At 41.5% G+C, this 16,361-nt stretch overlaps 1 protein-coding gene across 3 annotated transcripts in view; it reads right to left on the bottom strand.

The window, feature by feature from the left end:
- ARID5B (AT rich interactive domain 5B (MRF1-like)) overlaps nucleotides 1-16,361 on the bottom strand; it is a 183,612-nt gene that overhangs the window by 85,355 nt on the left and 81,896 nt on the right. For all 3 annotated transcript variants that reach the window (XM_014538742.1, XM_005865124.2, XM_014538743.1), the window contains one exon: nucleotides 12,531-12,761. In XM_014538742.1, coding sequence (XP_014394228.1) covers nucleotides 12,531-12,761 — 231 coding nt within the window. The remainder of the gene's footprint in view (nucleotides 1-12,530; nucleotides 12,762-16,361) is intronic.

Here is a 16,361-nt window from a genome sequence, read left to right as displayed (position 1 = left end):
AGGGAATGAGGGAAAGAAGCACCTGGTTACTGAAGATTCTAGTCAATCGGGGTTTGCTCCATACAATCGTGCAGCTGTGATGTCACGTCCTCAGCACTGGGCTGCGCAGGGGGATGGCATTAAGAGCACAGATTGAGAAGCCAATGCCCAAGCCCCATTCTGGTCTCACTACTGCCGCACTAATGTGTGGCCACTGATTTTCCTGATCAGTTCTTCAACTGCCCAATGGGATCAATACTACCTGGCCTCCTGGTTATAGAGCTGTTCATAAGCAAGACACTGAAAAGTGGGGGGAGGCCCTATGAAAAGTATGAGGGGTGCTCTTCCATGGGAAGGACTTGCCTCTCATGAGCACTGAATGGCAGGCCTGAGGGTGGGATGAGCAGTTACCAGTGTTGGGAGTGGGGTCATGCTTTCCACATCTCTGAGTCTACCTTAAAGCAAGATGATTTAATGGGGCTCCACAGTCGTCCCTGTTTATTCTAATCCTGACACAGCTGACACAGTTCAATTTCCTTTCTTTCAAGAGCTACGGCACAGAATGCATTCATAACACGGGGATTTCCACAATGGATTTTGGTATCTGTGGGTTAAAGGCTGGAAAGGTGGATATGTTGACTTCTGGTTACTATTTTCCCCAACTTAAGGATGCTCCTCAACCCTGAGGAAGAAAGTGTGACCTGCTAAACACTGTGTTGTGAACATATGTCATCCAGGATCCTCCATGGAACTCCCCTGAGAGACAGAAGGTCTCATCACCATCTACAAATAACATGGGCAAGTCAATGATCCATAAAGTATCTCTGGGTTGTAAGTGCCATCCACCAAGTAGGCTTACTAATAATGAACACTATACTGACTGAGCCTTTTCTTTCCCAACAGTTCCTGCCATGATTCCAGCCTGAGCTGTGATCTATATTATGTTCCTGATCCATGGAGCCCATATTTAATTAGAGCCTGAAAATGTGTTGTATGCTAACCACCCTCCCACTGCTCCTTGATTTCCACAATGGATTTTGGTATCTGTGGGTTAAAGACTGGAAAGGTGGATATGTTGACTTCCGGTTACCATTTTCCCCAACTTAAGGATGCTCCTCAACTTCCCCAGAAAGAACACACTTCTAGGTTGTGTAGCCTCCAGGTCTGTAAAGCATCATAACGAATGAACAATCTTCAACCAAAGACACTGACCAGTTTATTTAGAACACTCCTCTGGTTTGGAAAGGTGAGCAACTGTTGAGAAAAAAACAGTTCCTTTGAGCTAGATATTTTCCCTTGAGAATTAAATCAATTGCCAATTAACTAAAGCTTAATGAACGAGGTCAAGAAATATTTGTCTGTAGGAAAGGAGATAAGATGATGGAGATTTGAAGCTCTCTGGAATCTAGCAGGGTTTTTATATTATTTCAATAAACATATGCTAATATAGAGATGAATAAGTAAGGCATGATTCTTACCCCTCTAGGAGCTTAGAATCTAGTGAAGAGAAATGCAATAGAATCTGTTGACTTAAATGCCAAACAGAAGGAAAAACCAACTTTGGAAAAGTACAGAATAACACGGAAGGAACTAGGAGCAGGGTGTTAAAGATGACTATTCTGAAGCAACTTTTTTGCCTAGAAGCAACCCTTTACACAGCCAGGAAATCAAGCAGGCACCTCCCTCCTTTTCAAAATTTTTTTTTATTGATTTCAGAGAGGAAGAGAGAGATAGAAATATCAGTGATGAAAGGGAATCATTGATTGGCTGCCTCCTGCACATTGGACCAAGCCTGTAACCCAGGCATGTGCCCTTGACCTGGGACCCTTCAGTCCACAGACTGATGCTCTATCGATTGAACCAAACCGGCCAGGGTGGCACCTCATTCCTTTACCCCTACTGCAAAGTTGGAGCATTTTCCCTTTTGTTTCTTATATACCCAAGGGACCATTTCCAATTTAATCATTGACAAGTTGAGTTTTCCTCGAAGAGGCTTCCCCTGGGTCCTAACCACAGTGGAGCCCGTGAGAGAAGCACCCAGGAGCACCTGCTCCCTCAAGGGAAGGTGACATCTTCCAGGAAGCAAAAAAAAGTTTGCTTGTGGAGACTGTTTCTCATCTATGCTGAAAGCTAAAAATGGCAGAGGAAACAATCTCTTTCCTTGAGCTTCAAAGTCCAGGTTATTTTCCACCTCCTCACCGGAAATAACTTCCTCCTTTTTCAATCCCTCAATACCCAGTTGTAGATGCACTTCCTCTGAGAGGCCTCCCCTGACATCCGGACCCTCTTTCACACACCTTTTAACCTCTTCAGTTAGCCCTTAGGTGAAGGCCTTTCAGTGTTGCTTCTATGGCAAAGCTTTCCCATTTACAAAGCTTGGCAGATATCATCTCCTTTGAACATCAGAATTAACTCCTGACTCCTAGCTCCATGCTCCTCTTTGTGGTAGAAAAGTCTGCCCATTGAGGTTAGCGGACTGGGCTGTGAAGGCACTAACTCCCACTTCAGCAACAGGCTAGGTCTGTGACCATGCTGTAGTTGTGTCACCACAAGGTCATTCATGGTATAAAGCAGGATTGTTAAGAAGATCCCAGATAATAATTGTAGTATGCCATTGCTCTGTGTCTTATCTCAGCCAAATTGATTTTTAAGTTATCTAGAGAACAGAGACCGATATCCCAACCGTACCTGCAGTTCTGCCATAAAAATCCCCAGTGCTGAATGAATGAATGAATGAATGAATGAATAAGCACCCTAGAAATATTTGAATACACCAGTCTTTTATTGCCCAAGTCCCATCAGTTCTTTAGTCTTCCAAAATGAAGACTGGAGAGCCAGAAAGGCCATTCACAGAAGAGATTCTTAGGGAGAAAATTTCTAGGCAATTTCCAAAGGGAGTGTAAAGCCCAGATGATGGCATCGAGGCCCAGGCCAGCCAGCAGTGAGGAGATTTCCTGAGCAGGCAATGCAGCCGGCACTGGTGCCAGGAGCTTGGCTACTCTGCCTCCTTTGAAAACCCATTACCAAATCATGGCAAGCAAAATTTAATTTTGAAAAGGGAAATGATTTATGTGCTACAGGAATAAAGAAGTGACAGAAGCAGGAAAGCTTGCATACATTTCAATTTTTGAAATTAAACCTATAATTTTTTCATTATAGGAGGATGCCAAGTTGCGAAAGCCAATGCGTTCTAAGCAGAAAATTATAGAGAGGTAGATAATGAAAATCTCGTCAGCATAGCAACCCGATGTCTTAGAAAGAGCCCCTGAGAACACAGGGCAGGTTACTATCTGTCCCTTTCAACTTCTACATAGTTCCAGCTTTTAAAGGGCTCTATGTTCATATAGACTTCTCTGATGAGATGAGAAGCCATTGGGAAATTTGAGCAGGGAAGGGATCAGTCTGGCTGGTATGTTGAAAAGAGACTAAAGGGTAGCAAGGGCTAATGCAGGGAGAATGGTATAATATAGACAAGAGAGGACGGTGGCTGGCATTAAGTTCCTTGATCCCAATCCAATGGTCTTTCTTTCTTTCTTTCTTTCTTTCTTTCTTTCTTTCTTTCTTTCTTTCTTTCTTTCTTTCTTTCTTTCTTGTTAGTCCTCACCCAAGGATATTTTTTCCATTGATTTTTAGAGAGTGGAAGAGAGGGAGGGAGTGGGAAAGAGAGAGAGAAACATCGATGTGAGAGAGGCACATTGATTGGTTGCCTCCTGCATGTAACCTGACCAGGACCAGGGATCAAACCTGCAACCCAGATACATTCCCTTGACTGGGAATCGAACCCACCACCCTTTGGTGCAAGGGTTGATGCTGTAACCATTGAACAACACTGGCCAGGGTGCCAATCCAATGGTTTTTTGGATTTTGAATCTTCATGATCACTTCTGTCCAAACCACTCTAACACACACCAATCTCTCTAAATCCTACTAAACCTATTGTGCATCTGTTTCCAGTCAGCCTGATCTCAGGAAGCCTGAAAGATCTTTCTGAGCTGGCTCCACACTAAGAGGCAGTCTAATGTAATGGTTTATGAGCATGGATGCTGAGCCAGACTGGCCTGGTTCATATCCTGATTTTTCCACTTGATAGCTGTGTAAAGTTGCCATGCTTAAATGTCCTTATCTGTAAAGTGGGGGAGATCAATGATATTGATGTACAGCATGCATGTATCCATTCATTCATTTAACTAATATTTATTACACATTTACTCTGTGCCAAGTATTATTCTGGTCCCTGGGGAAATGGCTGTAAACAAGACAGAAAAGTTCTCAGCTCTTACATTATAGTATGGGTGGGATGGGGTCACAGAATACCTATATATATAAAAGGCTAATATGCAAAGTGTCCCCTAGGGAGTTCAACCTGGAGACTGGGAATTCAATCGCTCGCTATGATGTGCGCTGACCACTAGAGGGTGGTGCAGAATGTAGGAAGGCCCCGGCCGCCAATCAGGGAAGGGAGGCCTTGATCACCGGCCAGGCCTAGGGACCCTACCCGTGCACAAATTTCGTGCACTAGGCCTCTAGTATACATATAAAGGAACAAGTAGAGGAGTTCATTTCAAATACTGATGAGTTATAGAAACATAATTCCACATTGCATGATGGAATAGAGCTGGACTTGTGGAAAGGAGAAGGTCAGAGGAGACTTCCCTGGAGAGGAGACATCTGAGCGGAGGCCGAATGATGAGACTGAGCCAGACCTATGATATCTGGAGAAACACATTCCATGCAGAAGGACAAACAAACAAGTATTTCTAGAATGAACGATGTTGAATGATTTTTAGTAGCAAACGATACCTCACTATTCCCGGCAGTATAGGTGTGAAACAATTTTATGGGTGTTTTTTGAAGAACCACTATAAACTCAATATGTGGTTATGGTTGCGTTGAGAGGTGTAAGAGGCCCAAGAAGAACTGGATAAAAATGAGTACTGAAGGAGCACTTACCCTGTACTGTCTCATGCTTTAAGTCATAACTCACTCTTCACAACAATCTTGATGGGTATGGTCTATACCTCCAAGGCATGGTCTGTGGCTATCCTGAATTGTGCCATCCCACTCCCCACATACTACAGTGTAAGTACCTGAAGAGAGGGAAATTCTTCCCTCTCATTCACAACTATGTGCACAAGGACCAGAAGAGTACTTGGCACATAGTAGGTATGCAACGGATATTGGTGAAGTGCATGAATGGATTAAGGGCACAGTGTTAGGCAATGTGCTGGGCTCTAAGCATCCCCAGGCAGCCTAACCTACAGTTCACCTACTGGATTGAACTTTAATCAATCCAGCTCCCCTGACAGGAAAGATTGAAGGGGTTTAGAGAGAATCTTCATTTATCAAGAGGATTTTAAAAATCAAGTGAATACAGACTTATCCTGAACCTCATCCCACCATCCCTACCCCTAACCATCATTTTGCTTGTGATTTTTTTTTCAATGGTCTGGCTCTTTCCTAGAGTGTGTGTTTTTTAATTGATTAAAAATATCTGTTTCACCCTCGAGAGAAATACGTTGATCTTGATAATGTAATGGGATATAACTTTCTTGCTTTTCTAGATGAAAATGCTAGGTGAAATATTAGCCAATATGGACACAGATCCTTTCTTCTGGGGTGAACAAGAGTTTATTGTACTCATGAGTCCAAATAGTTTTTAATAACCCATTGAGTCCACTCAGCTACAAAAGGAGTTCAGAGTTATTTTAAAGTATCCTTTCAAGTTCTAAAAATAGAAAAGGAATCCACTAATCCTACCCTTTCCATATATCATGACCCTGTAAATTAATTTACAGTAGAAACATAAACATTCCTTTCATTAACCCCTGAGAGATGGTGCCCTAGCTTCCTACACTTCTGCCCAAGGAAGTCTGCTCTCCAGCCCTCTTTGTCTTACTGTCCTGGAAGCCACGGCCATATGTTAATCATTACACATCCTACAGAGCACGTCCAGTACACCTCTACCAGCAGATTTATTTGAGTTTGGTTTACTGTGTTGTATGATGAACTTAACATTCTCTCTGTCCCTACTTTGGCAGCACATGTAAAAAAAGAGAGGGTACCAAGAGTGGTCTTGGTTAAATTACTCTCTAATGATAAACAGAACCTCTAGAAAATTTCCAGGACAAAGCAGTCCTCCGAAGTGAGATCTCTGCAGGTTAAGTTTTCTGCATAAACAGCCATAGACAAGGAGCACAACTCCTTTCCCACTTGGCTTCAATTAAAGGGAAATGTCTGCCTTGTTATCATTTGGGAGATCGGTGGGCACCACAGGCAGGCAGCAAAAGTCTGAATGTGGACAGGGGCCAGGAACAAAGCCATTTAAGCATCGAAATCCACTGTGACCATGAAACCTACTTTGGCAAGGAAAAAAATGTTTACTCACTTACAAATTCTCATGATCCTTAACAAAACAACTGCCTTTCCTTTCATTTCCAGCAAAACATGTGATGCTTAGAGGGGAAGAGCAGAGTCCAGCTCATCTTTTATGCTTCAAACTAATTTTATAGGCCCTGCACTTTCTTTTGTAAATCAAGGTTTTTGTCCCTCTTCTGTTTCCCTCCTTCCCTTTGCTTTTACTTCTTTTGTCCATAATGTCATTATTTCTCCTCGGAAAGGGACAATTCAGTGCAGAGTCAGAAAAACTTCTTTAAAACGTTATAAAAAGTAGAAAACTTTTCTTTTCTATTAAAGTTCTCATAAGAGTTTGGAGCCTTAGGGAAATAATTTCTTTATCATTCAACGAGCAAATCAATTTAGATGACTAGAAGTTGTCCAAGGCCTAATACTCTATAGAAACAGTAGAGAATCTTCATTTATCAAGAGGACTTTTTTTATTTTTTTAAATCAAGTGAATACAAACTTATTTTGAGCCTGGTGAGTGGGCTGTTACTACTCAATTTTAAGAGGATAAGTGAGGGGCTGATATCACTCACTCAGAGGAATAGAAAATCGGACAGTTAAGCCTTAATTAAACCTGGGCTATTTTTGAAAGCCTAGCACTCTTTTCACTCCACCATGCTGTCCCCTCTGCCCACTAACAGAGTATATGTTTTAATATTGACATAGCCAACCTCTCCCTGGAAGTGAGAGCTCATGATGTTCTACACATGGACCAATGAGATGGCAGTCTATCTCATTGGGTACTTTCCAGGTAAATTACCATATACTTTCTTCAACTCAATCCCATTTCTTAATCAAGAAACACACACACACACACACACACACACACACACACACACGCCAACTCCAAAGAACTTTAGAAGCCCAACATATATCTCTTTGCAATGGAAAACTCAGAATGAAATAAACTATATATTTTATTAGTTTTTTTTTAATGAAACATATCTTAATCCATTTAGTCCCATCCACTTTTTTTTTTATCCTCACTCAAGGACATGTTCATTGATTTTTAGAGAGAGAGAGAGAGTGAGAGAGAGACATCAGTGTGAGAGAGAAACATCAATTGGTTGCCACAGCACTTGCCCTGAACCCACAGCCTAGAAATGTACCCTGACTGGGACTTGAATCCAAGACCGTTTGGTGTGTGGGATGACGCGCTAACCAACTGAGCCATACTGGCCAGGGCAGTCCCACCCACTTCTAAGGGTTGATTTCATCTAGTTTATGCATATTGGCTCCACCTTACATCTGTTTGATGGAAGCCAGTACCTTCAAGTTATCCATTTACCTACTGTACTGCGTGTGCCTTTGTTTGGCGTTAGCTGTCAACACTTTGCACATATGAAATCAATCTGTGTGACATTAATGTAAACATTGTGCATTACAAACTGGTGGACATTTCATTGTTCTAACAGGAAAAATAGACAATATGTTTGCATGCATGTGTTTTCCCTACAGCAAAGACAATAACACAATATAAATGGCAATATGTGTTTTACAAAAGAGGAAATGAATTATATAAAAGAGGTAAAAGCAAGGGGGAGGGCTGTGGGAGAATGCCTCATGTTAGGTGATTCTAACAGGGCAGTGGGGGCAGGAATTATGCACAGGGTAAAGATTTTTATGAGAAAAATTGTCATTTAAAATGTCACTTCCCCCAAATGTTATTATAATCTCATTTCCTAATTGCATGAGCAATACCACCAGTTTTCACAGTGCTTTAATAAGGAGTCCAGTTGCTTTAATTTTAAATATAGTCAATTTCCTTGTGCTGAGAAAAGCGCACACTGCCTTTAAGAGCAGGGTGACTGACAAGACGGAAGAATGCGGGCAGGATGTGGAGGCTGAAGCCTTTCAATCACCTACCATTAATATGATTCAATTTATGCTTATGTCATAGGTTTAGACACTGCACAGTGCTGTAAGCAAGGGAAGGACTTGAATAAAACAGTGAAGAAAGCAGATGGTATGCTATCAAAACCCTTCAAGCCTAAAATAACCTTTTCCAAGTAAGAAGGATAGTTAATTAAAACCAGGATATATTTACTCTGTTCGGAATATCTCAATGTAAATAAAAATCAAAACGACACTACTGTAATGTGAGACTAAATGATGAAATTCCATCTACATTATTTTTCTTTAATAGTTTCTAATCAAACTTTTCATTAAACAGCTTCATAAAATTCCACAGAGAATTTATTTATAGGGACTCATGATAGATTTCAATGCCTTGCTTTTATTGATCAATTAAACTTGTTTATTCAGTGGACAACATTGAAAGGACAGGGGAGGGGGTTGGTGTCTGGGAAGTTGGGCAAGGTTGTCACACACACAGCGAAGCCTATTTTTCAGAGATGAACCCCAGGGCATGCAAGGAAGCCCTAGAGCACGTGGAGAAAAAGTGGGGCTTCCCGGCCCAAGAAGGGACATTCAGGTCTAGTTCCAAAGCCACCGCTTAGGCTCATCCCAGCCCTGGTCCACAGACTCAGGTTCGTGTCTCCCTGGTCCACACACAGACTCAGGTTTGTGTCTCCCTGGTCCACAGACTCAGGTTCGTGTCTCCCTGGTAGAGAGAGCATCCGGCCATTTAAAAACCCACTGAGGGTGATAACTAAGGGCAAAGAAACCTAAGAGAGGCCAACAATTGACCAGGGTGAAGGCAGCAATTCCTCACATGGAGAGTCAGGACATGAATTTCATTTTATTAATTAGGTAAGTAACTAATTAATTACTTTTTGCCGATTTTAGAGAAAGAAGGAGAAAGAGAGAAACACTGAGGTGAGAGAGAAACATTGATTGGCTGCTTCCCTGCACCAGAGATCAGGGCGGAAACCTGGACATGTGCCCTGACGGGGAATCAAACTGGCAACCTTTTGGTGCGTGGGATGATGCTCAACCAATTGCGCCACCTGGGCCAGGGCAGGACATGCATTTTAAATGATCTAGATATTTCTAAAAGGTTTCCAATAACCTCTTTGCTTATCCTCTAAAACCAGATCCAGTCCTGCCTTTTCCTTGCGGCTTCCCTCTCTCCACGGTCAGGATCTCCAATCACTTCACCCCTCCCACCCCCAACGCACTATGAAATTCCTCCTGCACTTGCTTTCTGTAACACTCACCAAATCCTTAATCACTGACTTTCTTGTAACATTAGTTAACTTTCAGGTGCGTTACTCCTGTCTTCCCCAATTAGATTTTAAATCCTCAAAACTAGCAGGGACTGTGCTTTATTTACCTTTTGAACACCCCTCCCAGCTCTACTCCATAATCCCATTTAATAGAAGAAAGCAAGAAATACATTAGTTAATAAAATAAACATTATTTAATCATAGGAAAGTAGACACTGTCCTTTTGAGAAGGGCCTCGGAGGTATTTTATGACAATTTATGAATTTCATGTGTCAAAGGTGTAGCTGCTAAATGCTATAAACCCTTTGCCATCAGCTCCACCATTCATCCACCTGGTGATATGGCTAATAAAATTTGATTTTTACAGCCGGGGCATACTGTTACCTAAATTACATCTGACCAATTACTGAAGTCACCGAGCGTGTGGTACAGAATATATACTGTGTGGAAATTCATCTGTGGGCCCCCTGGCACTCGCGGTAATCTGACAGCAGTGTTTCAGTCATCTGGCAGTGTTTAATATTAGGAACATTTGTTTAATGCTAGTCACTAATTAAATTTATGTTCTTCCACCAACTGTTACTTGGTTGGAGAAACTCAACCCCACGTTTTAACAAACCCTTTAACTCATGTTGATTTCTAATACAACCAGTTGGAGGTTTAAATGTGTGTTCTCTGGAAATTTAGGGTGTGAGCAAAAGTGGAAGGTGGGGGAGGTATCCTGGTGAAGGTGTTCAAATCAGGACAAAATAAGCTTTTGGGGTTCACTTACTAAAATGCAATACTCTAAGAACAAACTATTTGAAGTATAAATGTAACTAAAAAAAATCTAGTATTCTAATGATTCAACTAGCCATCTAGAAGCTCTTTAAAGGCAACTTTATTCCAAAAGAAAGCTTCCACTTTAAGAGTCTGGAGAAGAGAAAGAGCATTAAAATTAGCTATACTGGAGGAAAGTCCAGGAAAACATTCAAGTCAGATGCTTGTGTCTGTGAGAACATTTAAAACCAATTTAGTAACTTAACTATTGTGATCACTGTTAAACTGGAATTTCTTTCTATTACCAGTTCTAGATGCGAAAGCTTTGAAACTCAATGACTAATAATTCCTAAATTAGCTCAAAAGGCTGAAACATTTTTTTCATTATATTACATGGTGAAACTCTAATTTTGAGTACTCTTAAGGGCGGGAAAGCATTCTTTGAGTTTTATTTTGTGTCAGGAATTTATAGACCTCTTTAGGGCCAAGCAGGATGGAGGGCATGGAAGAAGAAAAACTCAAGATGGAAGTATTGAAAAGAGAAGATTTGTAAATGCTGATCTGAAAAGAGAGGGTATTTTAAAAAATGTATTGGATACATTCATCCAGCTGAATATACAGGTTTTTTGAATATTAAAAATATAACAATAGCTCTGGCTGGGTAGCTCCGTTGGGTAGAGCATCATCGCCATACATCAAGCTTGTGGATTCGATCTCAGATCAGGGCACATGCAAGAATCAACCAACGAGTGCATAAATGAGTGGAACAACAAATCAATGTTTCTCTCTCTCAAATCAATCAATTAAAATTTTTTTAAATATGACAATAAATTCTTCTTGGGAGAAGGAAAATATAACTTGTATAAACACTATGACTCTCTTACATACTGACTGACAGCCATTTGACAAACCAGAGATGTGAATGGCATCTAAAAAAACAGTCTGTAAATAAATGTCATGTCCAATTAACTTAGGTCCCGTTCCTCTCTTTCTTCCCTTCCTTCTTGGGTCATCATATCCCATCCCCTCATCCACACCCTTCCTCTGCTAGACACCTCCTTCAATATCCCTACCACAGAAACCACAGGGCTGCTGAAGTCATGAATAATCAGATTGGAGAGGCCAGAGTGGATTTCGATTTCCAAAGCCATGCCAAGGCATGTAATGGTTAAGCAGAATACTCTGAATCTGAATAATCTGCAAACCAGGGATCCTTGAAAAAATGTTAGCCAATAGAACCAAGGAATGTTCCAGCTCAAGGGACCACATGCGCTCTGTAGGCCAGAGTCTCAACTTCTTTGCAACCCAGGTTCCCATGAGGGTAGTCATCATACTGGTCACTCAATGGTGGCAGTTCCCAGGGGAGGGAGACGGTGAGGCTGGGGTTGTTCACGTCTCAATAACTATAGCAATTCTCAGGGAACATGTGTATTTTGATAAAGTGCCCCCAGGGTATTCTAATATCCCTGCCCACTGAGAAGCACTGATATGATCCAATCTCTTCAACAAACAGATGAGAAAGATGTGAGAGATGAGATCTTGGCTTGCCTCCAGTCATGCAAGGTCTTCCAAACGGATGATACATCTTTTCCTCCTTCCCTTCTATGTACAGAGATAAATGACCAATCAGCTGGGCAGAGGTGCAGATAAAGATATGTGTGCATATATCCATCTTTGGTGAGCACAGTATATAAAGATATATGGATATATACAGATATAGACCTATTTCTTCATATACTGTGCCCACCAAAGATGAATATTTATGTAAATATACATACATATATATGAAAAAAAATCTAGGGGTATGGGGATCTGTTATCTATCTATCTACCTATTCACCTTCTAGTATGAAAATGGTTACAATTGGTGCATTTTCACAGTTCCTTATAACACTGAAAAGTGAGTATCAGTTAAATAAAAAAAAAACCCCACAAAAAACAGTATCTGAATAGTCAGAGCCTTTTAAGAAAAAACTAACATGAAAGCTTCCTGTCCTAAAGTCCAATTTCAAGGTCGACCAAGCAACTTCAGACTCTATATTGAACAACAAATTCTAAATAATAATCTTTTACCCTAGTAAACAGAGGCTGCCAAGGAAGGCAGTGATGCCTTATGCCGCAATAATTTGGGGGATGGGAGGGGGAGGGTGGCACATTAGGCCTGTGAAAATAAACCCTGTTCCCCATCACTGCTCTTCACAAGAACTGAAATCAAGTAGACACGCACGCACAAGTTTCATGTAGGAAAAAAAAAAAGACTTACCAAACTCATCACATATACTCTCATTTTCTATGAGAGTAGGGTGGTCAAAGGTGTCCCGACAGTACAGGATCTGGGGGTTCTTGCTGACCACTGCGATGCCTCCCAGGGCTAACGCGAACTGGTCCGTTAGAATAGAAGACGGCTTATCTTGGATGCGTTTCAGCATCGAGCGGTAGCGGCAGTACTGGGGGTAGCTGAGCACGATCACGTTCGTTTCTTCCTCGTCCTCTCCTAGACGACAAACAAGAAAAACACTTCCATTACCCTCTTCCCTCCAACTGTCATGGCCATGGCATAATTTCAACAGTCTCTTCTGGGTTTTGTAGTAAAAATAGAGTCTTCAACAAGACTCTTATACCAGTTCATCTTCATTACAGACTGGTGAATGCATCCTCCCAGCCCCACCTCCTCAGTCCAGAGCCCCCCAAAAGCCTCAGGCTACCTGGAGAGAAAAGAAAAGGTGGAGAAAATAAACAGAGGAATGGCCATATAGATGGATTAAGCAATTTTGGGCTCACCACAAGCAGCGGAACCAAAGAAAACTGTTTTGAAAGAATTGAATATATATTTTAAGCATTAAAGTCATCCTTATAGGAAAAATCAGAATTTTGTTGAGCTTCTTTATGCTTATTTCCACAGCCTGGTATGGCTCTTTTTATTTTTATTATATCATCTTTCAGTGCTTGGAAGCTCGGAAAAGTCATCTGGCCCCCAGAAGATGTCCAAAGAGCCCTGACCGGTTTGGCTCAGTGGATTAGAGCGTCGATCTGCAGACTGAAGGGTCCCAGGTTTGATTCCAGTCAACGGCATGTACCTTGGTTGCTGGCACATCCCCAGTAGGGGTTGTGCAGAGGCAGCTGATCGATGTTTCTCTCTCATCGATGTTTCTAACTCTCTATCTCTCTCCTTTCCTCTCTGTAAAAAATCAATAAAATATATTAAAAAAAAAAAGATGTCCAAAGAGCATCATTGTCTGCTTTGGTGGTTAGCGCTATTCAACAAATATTTCTGGTCCTCCCTCCCTCTCTCTCTCTTTTTTCAAAATTTATCTTTATTGTTGAAAGTATTACAGATATCCCTCTTCCCCCGCCCCCATTGATCCCTTCTAAAACCACCCCTGCCCCACCCCCAGGCCTTCACCACACTATTGTTTGTCTGTGTCCATGGTTCATGCATATATGCACACAAGTTCTTTGGTTAGTCTTCATTGGAGTCAAGTGGTTACATGACTTGTTTTGGCCAATGAAATATGACAGAGGTGAGTGGCTTCTTTAAGAGCCAGTGTTTGACCACACTCCTCCTCTTCTCTGAACATCTGTAATGTTTCAGATAGTGGCAACTCTGCCAGTCTGGATCTTACTAGTAGAGTGAGAATACCATGGAGCAGAGTCCCTGCTTGATCCTAAATGGATCTATAAGCAGAAAGAAGCTTTCTATATTATATTTTGAGTGAGACTGTGCCTCGGGGTTTATCGGTTTTTGCAGCATGGTCTATCCCAACTTGATTGATACATCTACCTTCTCTGCCCTCCCCTCATCCCAGACCCCCTATCTTCTAATGTTCCTCAAACCCATCTGGTAACTTGGCACATCTCAGGGAACCACACTGAGAGGACTCCCCAAAGCAACCTTGTGAAAGAACCAAGTTAACTCAGGAGAAAGTCTCAGCGATGTTAAAGAAGCCCCCTCTCGCCCCGATCTTAATGCCTACTTACACCGCACTGTACCAAGTGCTTATTTCTAAAAACCAGATTCTGCATGGACGAATCCTTCCTTCATCTTAGGCTCGAGAAATGGCAAACACCCTCCCCCCCCCCTTTGGTAGCCTGCCACCTGCACAATGGCACGCTGAATTTAGGCTCCATGACCCACTTTGCCATCTCTCTCTCTAACCACACCATCAGGGCGTTTGTGAGCAATTCCCAGACATGTCACTTGCTTATCCAAAGGGGAAAATACTCAATATTTCGAGCCCTTCCCATGCTGCAGGGAATTGCACAAGACAGTTGTTAAGGATCCCAACATTATCGTGGCCATCTGGTAACCAGTGGGAGACGAATGAGTGAGGACAGAACATAATGATGGAACATAACCAGCACCAATGGAAGGTGCATGTGTGACCTTTTCAGATGGGGGGCCAATACCCAGATGTATTTCTAATTATGTTCACTTAGTTCCTCGGGCTGGAGGCTTCTTCGAGAACGGAGATGTTTAGCTGTTTTCAAGATGACATCTATTAACAGTTTACATTTCTTAGACTCCTGCCTGGTTTGTGGGTAGCCACTTTGTCAGCTGGCACACTTAAAAGGAAGCATGTTTACATCGAAGGTATGTCCTCCAGTGAAAAGAAGTTTGAGATGTTGATATATGTCCCAAGACATGCCAATTTGAGATTTTTACAGCAGACCAAGACATCTCTGCTTTCTATAGAGTTAAACCACAAAAAAATATTTAGTGGAAATATTCAGCAAATATTATCAGAATTCCAGAGTATCTAAGTACTATTTGTAGAAACAGACTCCAATGTGTTAATTTGTATTATTACACTCTATTTGTCCAAGATGATCAAGATCTGCCCAAGATTGTGCAAGGTGAGAGAGAGGGGTATAATTATGAAGCCCCAGGAATTATTTCAGCATGCTCAGCTCCTAGTACCATCTCCTGTACATAGGAAACACTGCGCAAATACTTGTTGATTCTAAAATTCTATCTCGGTTGTGCTTTGGCTTTCTGCGATGGTGGGAAAGCTGCACTAGTTTCTCTAAGTGTTCTTGAAATGAAATAGAGAAAGTTGAGCCTTTCAGATTGAGTGAGGGAGAAAGACTGGATACGTCAGAGTTAGTGTTATAGCAGATGTTGTCACCTGGACTCTTGGGACCACTTCACCCTCTTCCAATCCCTTCATTCTCCTTTTGGTTTGTTCTGACCATTTTTCATGAGGATGCTATCTCTAACACCTTTCCAATACTCTGGATGGAATTAGCTTCCTAACTATCTCCTGTACTTTGAAATGGCTCCTTTTTTTCCTTTCTCCCTTCTTCCCCTTCCCCTTCCCTTCCCCTTTCCCTCCCTTTCCCCTCTCCTCTCTTCTCCCCTCCCCTCCCCTCTCCTCTCCTTTCTCCTTTCCACCTCATCCTGGTTTGAAACCTTTATCCCTCTTTCTTCACACGTTTCCTAAACACAGCAACCATGCTAGCTTTTTGCATAGACTTATAGTAATTTATTTAGTTTGCATTTTGACCTCTCTCTCTCTCTCTCTCTCTCTCTCTCTCTCTCTCAATTATATATAAGTTATCTAAATTCTGTTTTCAGGTATATGCTCTTATCCAAACCACCATTGTACCTGGAACAGAATACAGGACCAAATTCCCTTCTCTTTGCCACTTTCCCAAGATTGTTGCAGGTATCACAGAAGACAGCAAATGAAAAAAAGCTCTCAACCAAAAATATGAAGGGCTGAAGGACAGTTTTCCTGTTTATGAAGCAGAACAAATACTATTGTGATTTCTGGTACTACTAATAAATCAACTACAATGTACAAATGTGTTTCTCGTAACCTATCTCTTTTGTTCCTCATACAACCTATTAGTAACACTACTACCTATTAATATCCCCCAATTTAGAGATGGGAAAACTGAGATTCAGACACCCACGGGACTAGTCCAGGATCTCCAAGAATTAGAAAGTGATGGAGGTGAGACTATAACCCGATCTTTTAACTCTAAGTGTGATGAGCACTAATAATAATAATAATAATAATAATAATAAAGGTTTAACTTATTCACAATGCATCTGGGCTCCTGATCAAGTAAAATATGAGCCTTCTGTTGC

Source organism: Myotis brandtii, unplaced genomic scaffold (genome assembly GCF_000412655.1).
Source record: "Myotis brandtii unplaced genomic scaffold, ASM41265v1 scaffold196, whole genome shotgun sequence".
Classification (NCBI taxonomy): domain Eukaryota; kingdom Metazoa; phylum Chordata; class Mammalia; order Chiroptera; family Vespertilionidae; genus Myotis; species Myotis brandtii.
Note: the sequence above shows the minus strand (reverse complement) of the source record. Positions and strands in the feature narration are given on the sequence as shown.